At 39.5% G+C, this 16570-nt stretch overlaps 2 protein-coding genes across 2 annotated transcripts; both read left to right on the forward strand.

The window, feature by feature from the left end:
• Positions 1-4828: 4828 nt before the first annotated feature.
• Positions 4829-6611, forward strand: LOC131013530 (probable E3 ubiquitin-protein ligase ARI8). The gene has a single exon (XM_057941650.1). It carries the CDS (start codon positions 4829-4831, stop codon positions 6377-6379), a length of 1551 nt encoding a protein of 516 aa, XP_057797633.1. The 3' UTR covers positions 6380-6611.
• Positions 6612-13157: 6546 nt separating this feature from the next.
• Positions 13158-16126, forward strand: LOC131006225 (receptor-like protein 7). Its single transcript, XM_057933402.1, has one exon. It carries the CDS (start codon positions 13266-13268, stop codon positions 15978-15980), a length of 2715 nt encoding a protein of 904 aa, XP_057789385.1. The 5' UTR covers positions 13158-13265; the 3' UTR covers positions 15981-16126.
• The last annotated feature ends 444 nt before the right edge of the window (positions 16127-16570 follow it).

Consider the following 16570-nt stretch of genomic DNA (forward strand, 5'->3'; position numbering starts at 1 on the left):
AGCGAAACAATCGTAGTAATCAGATAGGAAACGGATAAGCTTCTCTCTGAGCTCTGGTTCGAGTTGTGCTCCAATCCGGACTTTGTGGTCTGGATAGCTCGCATTTATTTGAACTTCATCAATCTCCACCATCTCCTCCTCGATCAGGCTGCGTGGTCTCTTCGTTCGTGCAGCTTGATTATAGTGCTCCGTCTGCTGACTTATGTCTTTAGTGCACTGCAGAGTATCATTCGCCTTCGAATGGGACGGAGCTTCTTGCTGTAATTGCTATAAGGACGGGCTTTTCGCTTTCATAGTTGTTTGGTAGCACGCCCTGGAGTCCTTCTGCTCTCCCTTGATCTCCTTAACTCCCCACTTGGTTGGGAATCGTATGACTTGATGATAGGTGGATGGTACTGCTTCCATTCCGTGGATCCATGGACGACCAAGGATGACGTTGTATGCTGACGGGGCGTCTACCACGAGAAACCTAGTGGAAAGGTTGACTCCTTCTGCGTAGACGGGAAGATCGATCTCCCCTACAGTAGTCGTACTCTCGCCACTGAAGCCAACGAGTACGGCAGCTTTCTTGATTAGTTTGGACTCGTCTAAACCCATCTCCCTGTATGCACTGTAAAACAGAATATTGGCAGAGCTACCATTGTCTATTAGTACACGCTTTGTTAAACAGTTAGCAATGTAAATGGAAATAACTAAAGCATCATGATGAGGGTGTAGAAGCTTGTCTGATTCGGAGGTTGCAAAGCTGATCAGTTGAGTAGGGTCTGTTGTTCCCGCTTTTCCTGAAGGCGGAACCCCGAATTTGCTTGATCTAGCCTGTCTGGTATGCCTCTTTGCGGCTGAGTGAGTGACTCCGCTGACCTCGGAACCCCCGGATATCACGTTTACAGTTCTCTCATGATGTGGCGGGTCCGGCGGGCTGTCATCTCTGTGTTTCTCTTGTCTATCCCTCGCCTGCTGCAGGGTCTGCTTGCCTTTGTCAGTCAAGTAATTGGTGAGGTGCCCTTTTTTCAATAAGTTCGCCACTTCCAGTCTGAGCGCGATGCATTCGTCCGTGCGGTGACCATGGTCACTGTGGAAGTCACACCATTTTGATCTATCTCTTTGGTCGGGTGGGGCTCTCATTTTCTCCGGCCAACTAACTTTATCGCCAAGGTTCATCAGAGCTGTTACCGCCTCTACGGGTGAAATAGATAGGAGGTATTCTGGGAGTTTTGCTCTTTCACGCGGGCGCGTACTTGGTGCTCGATCATAGTCTCCTCTCCCTTTGTTTCCTCTGTGAGATGGCGTGTAAGGCTCACTTCGTCTGTCGCGATTGTCACGACCGGATCTCCTGTCAACCCTGTAATCTCTTTCGGGTCTCTCTGGCGGAAAGACTCTTTGCATGTTGTACTGGTCCTCTTCCCATTTGATTTGAGCCCAAGCCTGGATCAACACGTCTTCCATTGTTTTGCACGGATACTTGGTAAGTGTCTTGTACAAGTCTGACCCTGGTAGAAGGCCCTTACGGAAGGCCGTGACAGCGGTTTGTTCGCTGCAGTTGGTGATTGACACTTTCTCTTTGTTGAAGCGTCCGATGTAGTCCCGAAGAGGTTCACCATGCCTTTGGACAATAACGTATAGGTCTTCTGAGATTTTCTCTAGTTTCCTGCTGCTTGCATACTGTTGAACAAAAACATCCGTTAGTTGAGCAAAAGATCTAATTGAATTATTAGGAAGGTTCGTATACCACTGGAGGGCCGGTCCTATTAGGCTAGAACCGAACCCCTTACACATGCATGCCTCCCTCATGTCACGAGGGATAGCCACGGTAAACATTCTCTGGCGGTATTGAGCTATATGGTCGTCTGGATCGGATGCACCGTCAAACATCTTCATATGTGGAAAGTTAAACTTTCTGGGCATTTCCACCAAGGCTATCTCATCCACGAACGGAGAGTCAGCGAAGCAATTCTCTGCACTCTTCTTGATCGGGGCGGGGACTCCTGGGATTCGTTGGATGATGGCTTCCATGTCTGCCAATCTTCTGGCCAGTACGGGGTCCATACTCTGTTGGATGCCCCGCATGCTGTGTCGGCCCTGTTCGACTAGAGGTGGTTGATCTGGCGTTTTGCCATTCTCACTGACTGGAATCGCTCGCCTCTGTCCCTCTAGTTGACCTGTTGGGGCGTCACACATGAGAGCATCTTCGTGTGGTCGTATCGGCACTACGTGACCACGGGCGACATCGGTCCGGTCGGTCGGGGTGGACTGGCCCATTCCCCCAGTCGCTAAGTTGGGTTGTGTGAAGGCACCTGTGACGTTTGTCCCGGTTGCTCCGGGCGTCCGATCTAGGGTGCGCGTTTCACCTGCATTCACAAGAAGGGTATCCAGGTCAGGGTGGATAGTCTCCGATCTATTGTTCCTTACCGATGATGAAGGGTCATCTGGGTTGATCTCAGTTCCATGGGGTGTGAGCGGGACATCCTCTATATCCACCATGGAGTTGATAGGAACTCGGAATCGGTTAGCAAGGGGTGTTTGGATTTGAGGAGGCGTCTGGATCTGGGCAAAAGCATTCAGCCGGGCGAGTAGCTCCGCATTCTGTTTTTCCAACAAGAGCCTACTCTCCCGTTCTCTCGCAATTTGGTCAGCCAAAGCGGAAATTCGGGCATTCACTTCCACTTGGGCGAGCAACTCCGATTGGGTCGAACCCAGTTGGTCTGTGACGTTGTTCGGATCGTGGGCATCGTTCGGAGCACTCATGGTGTAGTTTTTGATTGCTAGGGCCCCACGGTGGGCGCCAAATTGTTAGGGTTGAATCCGACAATTACGGAAGTGACGTCAGTCACGTCAGGATCGACGGGCACTAGCAACCTGAGACCACAAGTAACGTTAGAGCCCTCCGAAGAGCACCGGTGGGGGTGTCGATGGAAGGGCCTCCGACGCTCAAGTCAGCGAATTGATATAAGTAATAACGTAAGTAACGTAATGACAATAATTAAACGATGGAGAAGAGAAAGAGAAAAGATAGTAATAAGGGAGTTCTCCGGATGATCGGGATGATCCAGTAGTCGGAGGCAGAGCTAATGAGCAATACGGATCAAGGGGCGACGGGCGTCGGAGCTAGCGGGACTAGTCGGACGATCGGAACCCTCGAGCGTTGAGAGCGTGGAGGCGTAACGGAAGAGCGGGGCGAGCGGAAGATCAACAGAGTGAAAGGTCGTAAGTATGAGTATCAATCTCAGTGACGGCGTATCAAGGGGCGACGGTCGTTCGGGCTAGCGGGGCTAGTCGGACGATCGGAACCCTAGAAAGTTGTAAGCGTGGAGGCGGAACGGAAGAGCGGGGAGATCGGGAATGAGAGATCGTGTGCGAGTGCAAGGGTGGATCTGAGTGATTGTCGATGCCTCGATTGTGTTAATGAATTGGTATATGTAGGTTACGGACCTACGGGCAGGCGGCTAGGGTTAGGGTTTTGCTAGAATACCCGTTGCAACCCTAGCAGTTCCGACTTCTTAGGAAACGACCTCCCGCGACTCTCGTCCAACTTGATCGCCAAGCAATTGCCGCGTTTAGGGTTTACTTGAGCGAATTTATGTATCTCCCGCATATAGGCTTGACTTTGGGCGTTGTGCTATGAGTGCCGTATGGGCCGTTTTATCGGACTAGCCCGTTGGGCCGCATAGTTATTGTCAATTAGGCTTATACGAATTTTGGCCATTACAAAATCCAATAATTCTTAATCTATTTTCTAATCTCTCATAATTTTATATGCTTGATCCACAAGTTTCACATTTTAGAATCATTATTATATATATATTAATAGTTTTGCAATATATTTTTTTTTACTTGAAGTTTTGCACTATATTAACACTCGCTGATCCTCGCGCTCTCTCTTCTCTCTCTTCTCTCTCTCTAGATCATATTGTGCGCCGCATCAGTGGCGGATCCAGGGGGCTAGGGGGGGCTAGAGCCCCCCCAAATTTTTTTTTTTTTTTTATAATTTTAAATATAGAAATTAAAAATAATAATAAACTAAATACTCTGTTAAGAAATACAAACGGGACAGACTGAAAGCTAGCACTAATAATAAACTAAATACTCTATTAATATTTTAGGTTGTTGATCTAACAATACAAGAGCTAAACACTCGGTTTTCCGAAGCTAGCACTAATTTGCTTAGATGCATGGCGTGTCTTGATCCGAGAATTAATTTCTCCCAATTCAACATTGATCAACTTTGGGCCAGGTGATTATTTATTATTTCCACAATTACTAGCTCGGGTTCGCCAAGTGTCTATTCATAGATTATTTGTAATGTAATAGACATGGTAATGAATGAAACTATTGTAGGTTTTTATTATTGTTGTTGATCTAATGACAAAAAAACAATTATTTATTAATTACTATATATTATATCCCAAAAAATTTTTCCGGGGGCGGCCCCGTGCAAGTTCAGCCCCCCCAACAAAATTCCTGGATCCGCCCCTGCGCCGCATACTCTTTTTCCTCCACCGCCTGAAACCCTAGGATCAGCCTCCCTCTCCGCGAACTCCGGCGAAGTCACAGCTGTCAGCCCAGCCGTGTCTCCTCCCCTCATTTGCTCCGATTCTGAACGGCCGCGCGCGGTAACTCCTCTCTTCTTATACAACTCCAACCTTCAATACATCTTTACCAATCAAATTCTTCTCTCTCACGTAAGTTTCTCATCTCTTGATTTGAAAACATGAAAGAACGAACAATATTGATTTTATTTTTTTAAGAACCTAATCTTCTACCATTTTAATATTCTGATTATATATATTTGTGTTATTGCAGGTCATAATTTACACACGCCAAAGATTCCATGGATTCTGAAGGCGAGGGTTTCTACAGCAGCAGTAGTGATACGACGGCGGATGACAGCTTCGCTGATTACGCCGCCGTCAGCCACCTCCAAAATCCCTACAAAATCCTAACAGAGGGCGACATCCAGCAACTCCTCGACGACGATATCTCCACAGTTTCCGACGTTCTCTCCGTCTCCCGAGGCGCCGCCTGCACCCTCCTCTGCCAGAATAATTGGAATCTCAGCTCCGTCTACGACAAATTTTTCGCCGCCGACGACAGGAATCACCAAACCGTCGCGTCGTCGTCGTCGTCGCAGCGAGAATTAGGGCAAAATCTGTGCAAGATATGTTACGACGAAATCAGCCCCCAAAACACGGTCTCCGCCGCCTGCGGCCATCCCTTCTGCGCCGATTGCTGGAAAACCTACGTCGCGGCGGCGATCGACGACGGCGCTGGATGCCTGACGCTGCGGTGTCCGGAGCCTGGCTGCGGCATGGCCGTAGGTGTAGATCTGATCGAATTGTTGGCCTCCACCGACGGCAAGGAGAAGTACCATATATATCTCCGCCAATCCTACGTGGAGGCCAGCCGCCGGAGAAAGTGGTGCCCCGCCCCGGGATGCAATTTCGCCGTCGAATTCGACGGAGGCGGAGGCGGCGGAGGCTACGACGTGACGTGCGGCTGCTCTCACAAATTCTGCTGGAACTGCGGGGAAGAGCACCACCGCCCCGTCGGCTGTGAGACGGTGGCGAGCTGGTCGGAGAAGAACAATTCGGAGGCGGAGAACACGCAGTGGATCCTCGCCTACACCAAACCCTGCCCCAAATGCCGCCGCTCCATCGAGAAAAACCAAGGCTGCAATTGGATGACGTGTCGCCCCCCCTGCGGATTCCGATTCTGCTGGCTCTGCGGCCAGGACTCGAGGTTCCACTCCCGCTGCAACAAATACGGCGGCCCCGCCGCCGGCTATGAAAAGAATGCTAAGAGAGAGAAGGCGAGGAAGGATCTGCAGAGATACACGCATTACTACGAGCGGTGGCACGCCAACGAGCAGTCGAGGAAGGAGGCGCAAGGGGAGGCTCCGGCGCAGCTGCAGTTCGTGACGAAGGCGTGGGAGCAGATTGTGGAGTGCCGGTGCGTGCTGAAATGGAGCTACGCCTATGGTTACTACATGGAGAGGGAGGCGCCGAAGAAGGTGGCGTTGTTCGAGCATTCGCAGGGGGAGGCGGAGAAGCAGCTGGAGCGGCTGCACCACTGCGTGGAGAAGGAGATGGGGGAGTACCTCCGGCGACGGAGGGAGGATTTCAATGAATTTAGGGTTAGGGTTGTTGATCTGACTGTGGTGACCGGGAATTATTTTGAGAATTTGGTGAGGGATTTGGAGAATAATCGAGCGGAAGTTGTGGGTGACGGCGGCGGCCGGAATGGTTTGAAGAAGAAGAAGAAGAAGAAGGATGACGATGAGAGGAAGGGTTTGGAGAAGCAGAGAAGGAAGAAGAGGGATGATGATGAGAGGAATGTTCCTAGGAAAAGAGTAACTTATGCTTCTAGGTATTCTCGTAATTAAGTATTGATGATGAACGTGCACGTTTGTTTTGGATGATTATTATTGTGAGGAGAGTATAGTTTTTTTTTTTGGTTTTAGGATTATTGAGATTGTTTCAATAGTAAGTTTATGATCAGAAAATCATAGACTATTCATTAATTTATGCATGTTGAATTATGAAATTTTTGGTAGTACAATATTCTTGTTATTGGTTTTGGTGAAAGATGGAAAACATTGAAGATCTATGAAGATGTAGTTGAGCAATGAATATTGCCTATGTATTCAAGAGCTTTATTTTGTACTTCCTTTGTCCCAATAATATAGTGGCAGATCTATTAGGGGCGATTGGGGTACAACTGTACCCGAAAAAAAGAAAAAAATTTACTAGTAGTGTTAAGCCCTATCAGTTAGTAGTTTATGATTGTATTACGAAGGAGTTGAAGAAATTTGATACTGAGCTCGTGCACAAAATGTGAGTGTTGTCTCTTATGTTGAGGATAGAGTTGAGCTAGTTAATTTATGATTGGATTTCGATGAAGGTTTTCCAATCAAAACCAAGTACTCCCTCCGTCCACGAAATGAGTACTCATATTTCCTTTTGCGTTCGTCCACGAAATGAGTACCCATTTCCCTTTTTGGCAAGTGTACCCCACACATCTCTTTAATTAATACACTAAAAAAGTGGGATCCTTAAACTATTCACACTACATTCCATACATTTCTTAAAATCCGTGCCGTCCACAAATGGGTACTCATTTCGTGGACGGAGGGAGTATATTATATTTTTTTCCAATTGAATTTCTATTGAAAGCATGCATTCTTATAAATTTTGACACCTTACCTTATGTGACTTTTCTTATTGAATAAATAGAAATTTTAAAAGAAATTAAAATTCGAAACATGTAGCCTCAATGCAACCATTAATAATATTGAAAAATAAGGCAGTTTAGAGTTTAATGTGAATGTGATGGTTTTGCTTCTTCTTCTTTTTTTGGTGTAATTTTCAAAATGACTAGAATTATAAAGTTGATAGTGATCTATAGTTTCTATCCCAACAGCTCTCTATCTCTCTTGCAACAACTTGTCACTTGACGGTCAATTAAGCTCTAATTTCATCGCAGTCAAACTCATGTGAAAATTGCAACAAAAATATAAATTCATGTAGTTTTTGGTTTACTTAAAAGTTCATGTGAAAATTACAACTTTTTCCAAAGTTCGTGTATTTTTTGGTCATACCCCTGGTTCTATTCAAGTTTAAATGATCATTCTAAATTTAGATTTAAATTCATCATTTGGGAAAAAAATATACATATTCTAGAAAGTATGATTATTTATTTTGATAGTACATATAATCGCCTGGGTCAGGTTTCGTAAATATTTAGGCCCAGCTTGGCTCAGGATAACATGTATAGTGGGCCTTGGCTGGGCCCATGCTAGTAGATTGCAATGGGCATTTCCGTGGGTTCAACTAGGCTGAGTTTGGTGGGCTTCTTGTTGATTTTGTATAGTTTTTTACTTGGTGGGCTTGGATCTTGTTAGCTAATGAATACCGTTGAGTTAGTCTTTCAACAAGTCTACTAGCATGGCCCACTTTGCAATTTCTTTTTTTCCACACTTCCTTTTCTTCTCTACACATGAAAACATGATTGATTGACATCTCTGTGGAATATCTTAACAAAAGATAAATTTGTCTTTGTAACAACTAGTCTATCAACACGATAAATTAATTAATTTTTATTACATTATTAGAGAATAGTATTTAATTATATGAAATATAAATATGTGAGCGTATACATGAAATAAATTTAGCTATGAACAATTTCTTCTTCTGTTTTATTATGAACGTTTTTAATACATCTTGATAATAAAATATTTATAATCTTTGTCTCATTTTATGTGAAAAGAAAAACCTAAAAGTAGAAAAACATAAATTGTGCGTGAATCATACGAACGTGGTTGAGTTTCATGACCAGACTGAGCAATAGAAGTTCGACAAAATGACTGATTCAGCTGCCAAGGGAGAAAGTGAACCAAAGGTGTTCGATCAATTGTCTGAACCAATACTAGATTAATTCATCGCAGGCTAAGTGTATTATTTTACTAATGTTTTGAAATTAGGATAAATGATCTGTATTTTGTAAATTCCACAAGTAGGCCTACGTGATTGGGATTGGAAGAAAATGATATACTCAACTGATATGTGGCTTTAACGTGGGCCACACATCGTTGACTTGAGACTCTTCTAAGAGGGTGTTTGGCTAAGCTTATTTTTAAGAGCTTAGCTTATAAGATATAATTTTTAAGAGCTTATAAGTTGTCAAACTGTTTGGATAATTGAGCTTATAAGCTAGAAAGAGAATTTTTTGTTAGAGAGAGAAAATATTTTTTTAGAAAGAGAAAATCGAAGAAAAATGAACTTGAATGATATATAATGAAAATAATAAATTATAGTTGAAAAATATTTGTAAAATGATCGTTGCATATGCGATTATAAAAGAATAAGTTGGGGTAGAGGAACTTATTTTTTGGGGAGCTTAATTATAAGCTCTTGGAGCTTATTTTTGGAGCTTATAAGTTGTTTGGGAGCTTATTTTGCCAAACACTTTGGAAGATCTTATAAGCTCCTAAACAGCTTATAAGCTGTTTTGATGAGCTTATAAGCTCAGTCAAACACCTCAGTCAAACACCCTCTAAGAGGGTGTTTGGCTAAGCTTATTTTAAAGAGCTTATAAGCTCTTGGAGCTTATAAGATGTTTCAGGAGCTTATAAGATGTAATTTTTAAGAGCTTATAAGTTGTCAAAGTGTTTGGATAGTTGAGCTTATAAGCTAGAGAGAGAATTTTTTTGCTAGAGAGAGAAAATCGAAGAAAAATAAACTTAAATGATATATGATGGAAATAATAAATTATAGTTGAAAAATATTTGTAAAAAGATTTTTGCATATGAGATTATAAAAAAATAAGTTAGGGTAGAGGAACTTATTTTTTGGGGAGCTTATAAGCTCTTGGAGCTTATTTTTGAAACTTATAAGCTGTTGAGGAGCTTATTTTGCCAAACACTTTGAAGGAGCTTATAAGCTCTTAAACAGCTTATAATAAGTTGTTTTGATGAGCTTATAAGCTCAGCCAAACACCCTCTAAGTCCTAACTATGCTTGACGGCTCGACCAATCAATCCTTGGGCTAAATTCTAGCATTAGAATTTTGAATTGGTCTCCACCTTAATTAAGAGTGTTAATGGGGTTAGTTGCTAATCAGACAAAACCATCTTTCACGATTTGTAATTTCCACATACACGTATACACGATAGCGATTTTTCCTTTTCTTTTTCTTCTATTTTGCTATTCAGATATTGATTAGTGAAATTTTCTCGTTGATAAGAATTTTCCGAAACCATTTTATACTCAATCCTAAATTTATTATCTTTGACTTTTTAATGTCAGCCACTAAATGCAAAAAGACTATATGTTTTGCAAAAAATCTTTGCATTAATTTCTTTCTCATCAAAGATCAACAAATTGCCTACAAGTCTACATGGTTAATTTATTAGAGATGGCCTACCTGTGGACTAGACTTTTATCAACTATTAATTCAACAACACTACATTAAATAACGTAGGAGACTAAAAATCAATGTACAATAACGATTAAATTAATAAAAAAGAGTATATATTTTGCAAAAATTTCGTTGCATTAATTTCTTTCTCATCAAAGATCAACAAATTGCCTACAAGTCTACATGGTTAATTTATTAGAGATGGAACTTTTTTGTCCATGATTAGTTCTTAAGTACAAAATGAAACACCAATTATGAACTAAATTATTACTCACTCTGTCCCTAAAAATTATATGGACCAAAAGATATGACACGAGTTTTAAGAAGAAATTGGTAGTTTTGTTTAAGTTGCAACCATTTAGTTTTAAGTACAAAATGAGACACCAATTATGAACTAAATTATGATACATATATTAATATTGTACACGAATTAATTGATTTAGTCTTCCATGTCAACCATTTAGTCTTTCCTTCTCTAAAAAGTAAATAGTCTTCCTCTCACCACATCCACAAGCATATCAATGGCAATTTCTTCTATTCCCACTTTTTTGTGTCTTTCTTTATATTTATGATTACTAGCTACAAAAAAATCGTTACGCGGATTGGCTTACTTGTGGAATATATGGACTAACTATCAGCTAGACTTTGTAATCCTAATGCAATAACGACTTTTATTACTTAGCAAAGTCTTGCAAATAACTAATTAATTTTTAGTAATTATTAAATTCAATTTTTGAGTGATGCTATGAGATAAAACTACCTATGGTCCATTCTAATACCAAGCTTATTGCATTAATTAACAAATCAACTCATCCACCTCCTAGAACAATTGAACAAATGACCCAATGCCTTCACGATCAAAATACTCATCATCATCAGAACTTATTAGACCAACATCAAGTGAACTTTCGACTATCAATTAAGCTCTAATTTTTTCGAAAATCAAACTCATGTGAAAATTGCAATAAAAATATAAATTCGTAGCAGATTTGGAGAGGTCAAGTCTTTTGAGGTTTGGGAATATGGAATAGATGGAGAATGGTCTAAATTGATAATGTTGATAAACCATTGAACTTGAATGGTTCGTTGATGTATGTTTCACGAGAAACTTCTTAGAGCCCCCCTTTCACAATGTGGGTTCTATTAAGGGGCATTATAGATTTTAATTTCATTAAAAAAAATCATCATTAAACATAGGACTGTAAAAAAAATAAAGCCGCTTGCTAATTATTTGAAATTTGGTTCGAAAAAAGCTCGTCCAAGTTCGTTTAGTGAAGTTTGAAAAATAAACAAATCAAACTTGATTTTGATAGTATTCGTGAACATATTTTTTAAGTGATTCAGATTGAAAAATATAAATAATTAGTAGGCACAACTCATATTTATCTAGTAAAATTGATAATAATTGTATTAGATCACTAATTAACTCTATTTGTTGAACTCATTTCAGTAGCAAATTCCACGACGCGACGTGGTCCTACATTTTAGATTTTTTCCACTTTTTTTTTTCCTTGGAATAAGACTGCCATTAATAGATGCAGTATGACTAAGTCTTCTCTCTACCCAAATAATACTGCACGGAAAATGGGGATTTAAGGTTTTTAAGTATGTAGAACAGGGAAAACGAGGTTAATTTATGGAAAATAAATGTTTATTGATAAACGCCTCTACAATATTTCGGTAAAACTTGTTACTCAAAATGAGTTATTTTTAGGGAGTTACTCAAAATGACCAGGGGATCTAAATTGCAATTTGCCAAAATCCAATGCAATTGCAATTATATATAATTATTTTTAAATCCGTACCTATTATAAAAAAGTCTTATTTTATAAAATTTTATTGATCTATTATATCCCTCATATATATACTTAATTTAAGGTCAATTGTGTAATTTAATGTATTATATCTTTTATATTATAAAAATCTGATAAGCTCCACCAATCAATCCGCAGGCTAAATTCTACAATTAGAATTTTGAATTGGTCTCCACGTTAAGCGTGTTATTGGGTTTAGTCGCTAATGAGACAAAACCGCCTTTCACTATTCACGGATACACAATAGCGATTTTTTCTTTTCTTTTTCTTTTATTTTTACTTTTTAGATAAGTAATTTTCATTGGGTTAGTTTCTATATGACCATTATTGTACACCTAAAGGTTATAGAAAATTGTACTCCCTCCCTCCACGAAAGAACTTCTTAGGAGGGAGTGGCACGCGCTTTAAGAAAAATATTATTAAGTATATTAAAATTTGAGAAAAAGTTATTGAGTGTATTGGAAGTGGTGAAAAAATATTATAATTAATATTGAGAGTTGTGAAAAAATGAAAGTAAGAGTTATTATAAGTGGTGGGGTATAGTTCAAAAATAGGTAGGAAGTTCTTTTATGGACAACCCAAACAGGAAAGATAGGAAATTCTTTCGTGGACGGATGGAGTTTTTTTTTTTTATATATGAATGATCTATACTAGTACAAAAGGTGTATTTCGTGGATGAGATCCAGTGTCCCACAATCTTATGTGCATCATTGTGTCTCATGTTTATATCTATTATTTTAAAAATATATTTTATAAAAATAAAATTTATTACTCCCTCCGTCCACAATTTAATGCCCTACTTGCCTTTAAAAATTTGTCCACAATTTAATGTCATATTCTGCTTTTTGTACCCTTTTACTCTTCTTCTTTTCCTATATTTACTACCATTTGCCACTAATGGACCCACCTTAAAACACTTTTATCATTTTTATATTCTATATTTACTACACTTTATCACTAGTGAACCCACTCACAAAACTTTTATCACTTAAGTCAACTATCTTTATCACTTTTGTCAACTACCCTTATATTTCATCCACATCATCTTTTCAGCTTTCTTAGTCTCCGTGTCCACGCCCAAATAGGGCATTAAATCATGGACGGAGGGAGTATAATATTATGAATTATATTGAAAAATTATTTCAAAAAATTAAATTTTTAAAAAAGTATATACCATGACTTTGAATTTATCAACCTATTATTAGCTAATAAAAGTGAAATTAAATGATGAAAAATAATTATATACCCTAGATTGATGGAATAAACCCTAGTTAATAATCACAAAATTAAACTAAAACATATAAAGTTGAAATTGAAGAAAATAGACATAAGAAATTAAACAAAATTGAAAGTAGTACATAAAGTGAAACATTACACTGAATCTCATTCCGTCTTTCAGGCCGTGAATTGCTAAAGTTTTTCTTTAATTTGAAGTCCTTGATTTTTGTCTTTCTATGTATAGTGGCTTATTTAAAGCCACATACCTGCAAGTTTGTAGAAAGCACAATACAATCATCAATTAATTAATAGCCTCTTCACAATGCTTCCAAAGTTGTTCTTCATCATTATTTCTACACTAATTTCCTCCTTCACCTTCACCAATTCTTATACCCAATGTCTTCACCATCAGAAAACCTTGTTGCTTCAACTCAAGGATGAATTGGACTTCTATTCCTCTCTTTCAACAAAATTGGTGCGATGGAATGAAAGTGATGAGTGCTGCAAGTGGCACGGTGTGGAATGTGATGTTGCTGGCTACGTCGTCAGTTTGCAGCTCGATAATGAGTCCATTTCTGGTGGAATCGCGGATTCATCGAGTCTCTTCAAACTTATGCATCTGCAGAAGCTAAATCTAGCCTACAATTCTTTCAACAACACTCCCATTCCGAAAGGTATTCACAATCTCACCTATTTGACACACTTGAATTTATCCAGTGCTGAATTTGGTGGGCAGGTTCCCGCTGAAATTTCTTCCTTGAGGAGGTTGGTTAGTCTTGATATCTCCTATGGTTTTACAATATCTGTGAAACTGGAGATGCTTGTCTCAAATCTAACAGGGCTTCGAGAGCTCTATCTTGATTATGCCAATGTTAATTCCGCTCATGAGAGGAGAAAATGGAGCCCCATTATAGCATCATATTTACCCAACCTCACCGCGTTGAGCTTGAGTGGTTGTTGGTTATCTGGGCCTTTAGCTAAGTCCTTTTGGCAACTCCATTCCCTTTCCATCCTTCGACTAGATTTTAATGAAGATCTTGAAATAGAACTTCCAGACTTGTTCGCCAATTTTCCAAGTTTGACCACCTTGAGTCTTTCTGATTGCAGTTTGAAGGGTTCGATTCCACCCACCTTTGCTAACCTAACCAACCTGATTCGTGTCGATTTGTCAGGCAATTCATTCTCTGGTAATATTCCGCACTCTCTCTTTGCTAACCTAACCAAGCTGATTCGTCTCGATTTGTCAAGTAACTTCTTCACAGGCTCACTTTCTTCTATGCTGTTTGAAGGTCTTTCCAATCTTAGTTATTTAGATTTGAAGAGTAATTCATTCTCTGGAAACATTCCTCACTCTATCTTTGCTCTCCCTTCATTGTTGCAACTTTATCTCAGAAATAATCAGTTTAATGGCACTTTGCAACTAGACAAATGTCAAAACCTTGCCAATCTAATCTTTCTTGATCTATCTGAAAATAGATTATCAGTAGATGTTGGCAACCTCAATTCAACTTCATATGGAAGTCTCCAACTAAAAGAGTTAAGACTAGCTTCTTGCAACTTGTCACATTTTCCTAATTTCATCAAACATTCTGATGATTTGAGAACACTAGACCTCTCATACAATCGGATTGGTGGGGAGATACCTAGTTGGATTTGGGGAACACAACTTCAGTATTTGAACCTCTCTTTCAATCTTCTAACACATCTGCAAAAGCCTTACCATATCCCTGCTTCTCTTGAAGAGCTATATTTGTACTCTAACCAGCTCAAGGGTGAGTTGCACCTGCCCATTCCACCTGCGTCTCAACTCATGTACTTGTATCTTGCTAATAACAGTTTAAGTGGATCGATTCCAACCTCCCTTTGCAGTGCCACACAACTCTATTTTCTTGACTTGTCTGCCAATGAATTAAGTGGCGGCATACCCCCTTGCTTACTTGAGCGAAACATTTCAGACTTAGATCTAAGCCGAAACAACATCAGCGGTAGCATTCCAGATAATTTTCCCATGGATTGTCAACTTGGATATTTGGATCTCAACAATAATACTTTAGAAGGGAAAATCCCAAGGTCCCTTGAAAGATGCGAGTGGTTGCGGTTCATGAATGTTGGGAACAACAACATCAATGACAGTTTCCCGTGCATGCTATCATCGACGTTGAGCTTTCTTGTTTTGCACTCTAACAGATTCTATGGAGAAGTAAGATGTCACAACAGGAGCTGGGATGATCTCCAAATTCTAGATATATCTTCCAATCAGTTCAGTGGAAATCTGGAATCGATAAACTTTACTAGTTGGAAGACAATGATGCTACAGGGTTTCACACGATTGTGGACTGAATTAAGCATCACATTAATCATGAAAGGGACAAATTCAGAGTATCACACGATTTGGTCAGAGTTTGGTATCATTGATTTCTCTTGCAATAATTTCGGCGGAGAGATACCAAATGCAATTGGTGATCTTACCTCACTTCATCAGCTCAACCTCTCCCACAATGCCCTCAATGGAAGCATCCCAAACTCATTTGGTCAGTTGAGGAAACTCGAATCACTCGACCTCTCTGTAAATCGACTCATCGGGCCAATACCAGTGGAGCTTGCAGTGCTCACATTTCTTCAAGTCCTGAATCTTTCCTACAATAAGCTGGTTGGAGAGATCCCAAATGGGCGTCAGTTACAAACATTTTCAGCTGATTCCTTCAAAGGAAATGCGGGGTTGTGTGGTTTCAATCTCAACATAAGCTGCAGTGATAGTGATGACAGTGATCATTTGTCCCCACAAGAAGATGAAAACGGGGAAGAGAAGAGTGAGATCGAGTGGGAGTATGTATCTTCTGCGCTTGGTTATGTTGTGGGATTAGGAAGCATTGCATGGACGCTTTTATGCCGCAGAAGCTTCAGAGAAAGATATTTCCAGAAAATAGAAGAGATTGTTGACAAGATTTTCTACGAGAGAGCGAGGAAAAGAAGACATGAAAGAAGAAGAAAAAGACTAGAGATGAGAAAAGAGATTAGGAGACAGCAGAGAAGTTGATGATATAAACAAGGGTGTTTAGTGTTTGATGTAAGTTTGAAGTTTTTTTTTTTTTTTTTTTTTTTGGCATGTAACTTTCTTTAATTTAAGCTGTAAAAGAGATTCTGTGTGTTGGTAATTAACTATGTCATTTTATTTTACGAGAATTAGCACATATCAGATTTGTCTTGTTTAAGATATTCTAGGATTTCTCATTTGTTATTTTATTGTTACTAGGCATATATAGAAAGCCTGCATTGCACGCGATTTAATTAATTTACATAAATTAATTAATGTAATTGAATAATTATCATACTATGAGAAGTCATACAAATTTTGCATTCGAAATGTATCACTTTATAATTGTAGAGTAATATTAATGTTAAAAAATTTAAGATTTACCAATAATTAAAAAATAATAATAATAAATGCGTAATCTAATATTTCTCAAGATATCTAAACAACTAGTAATTCTTTTACGTTCAAAAAGTGTTAATTTGCGTGTTCATACACTTGTGAAATCAAGTGTATGGAAAATCATAATTTATTTTTAGAAGAGTTATATTCCATACTCGTGTCCATAATTTATCTCCTCTTTTCTTCGACGAAGC

The sequence above is a fragment of the Salvia miltiorrhiza genome, chromosome 1 (genome assembly GCF_028751815.1).
Source record: "Salvia miltiorrhiza cultivar Shanhuang (shh) chromosome 1, IMPLAD_Smil_shh, whole genome shotgun sequence".
In the NCBI taxonomy this organism is placed as follows: Eukaryota; Viridiplantae; Streptophyta; class Magnoliopsida; order Lamiales; family Lamiaceae; genus Salvia; species Salvia miltiorrhiza.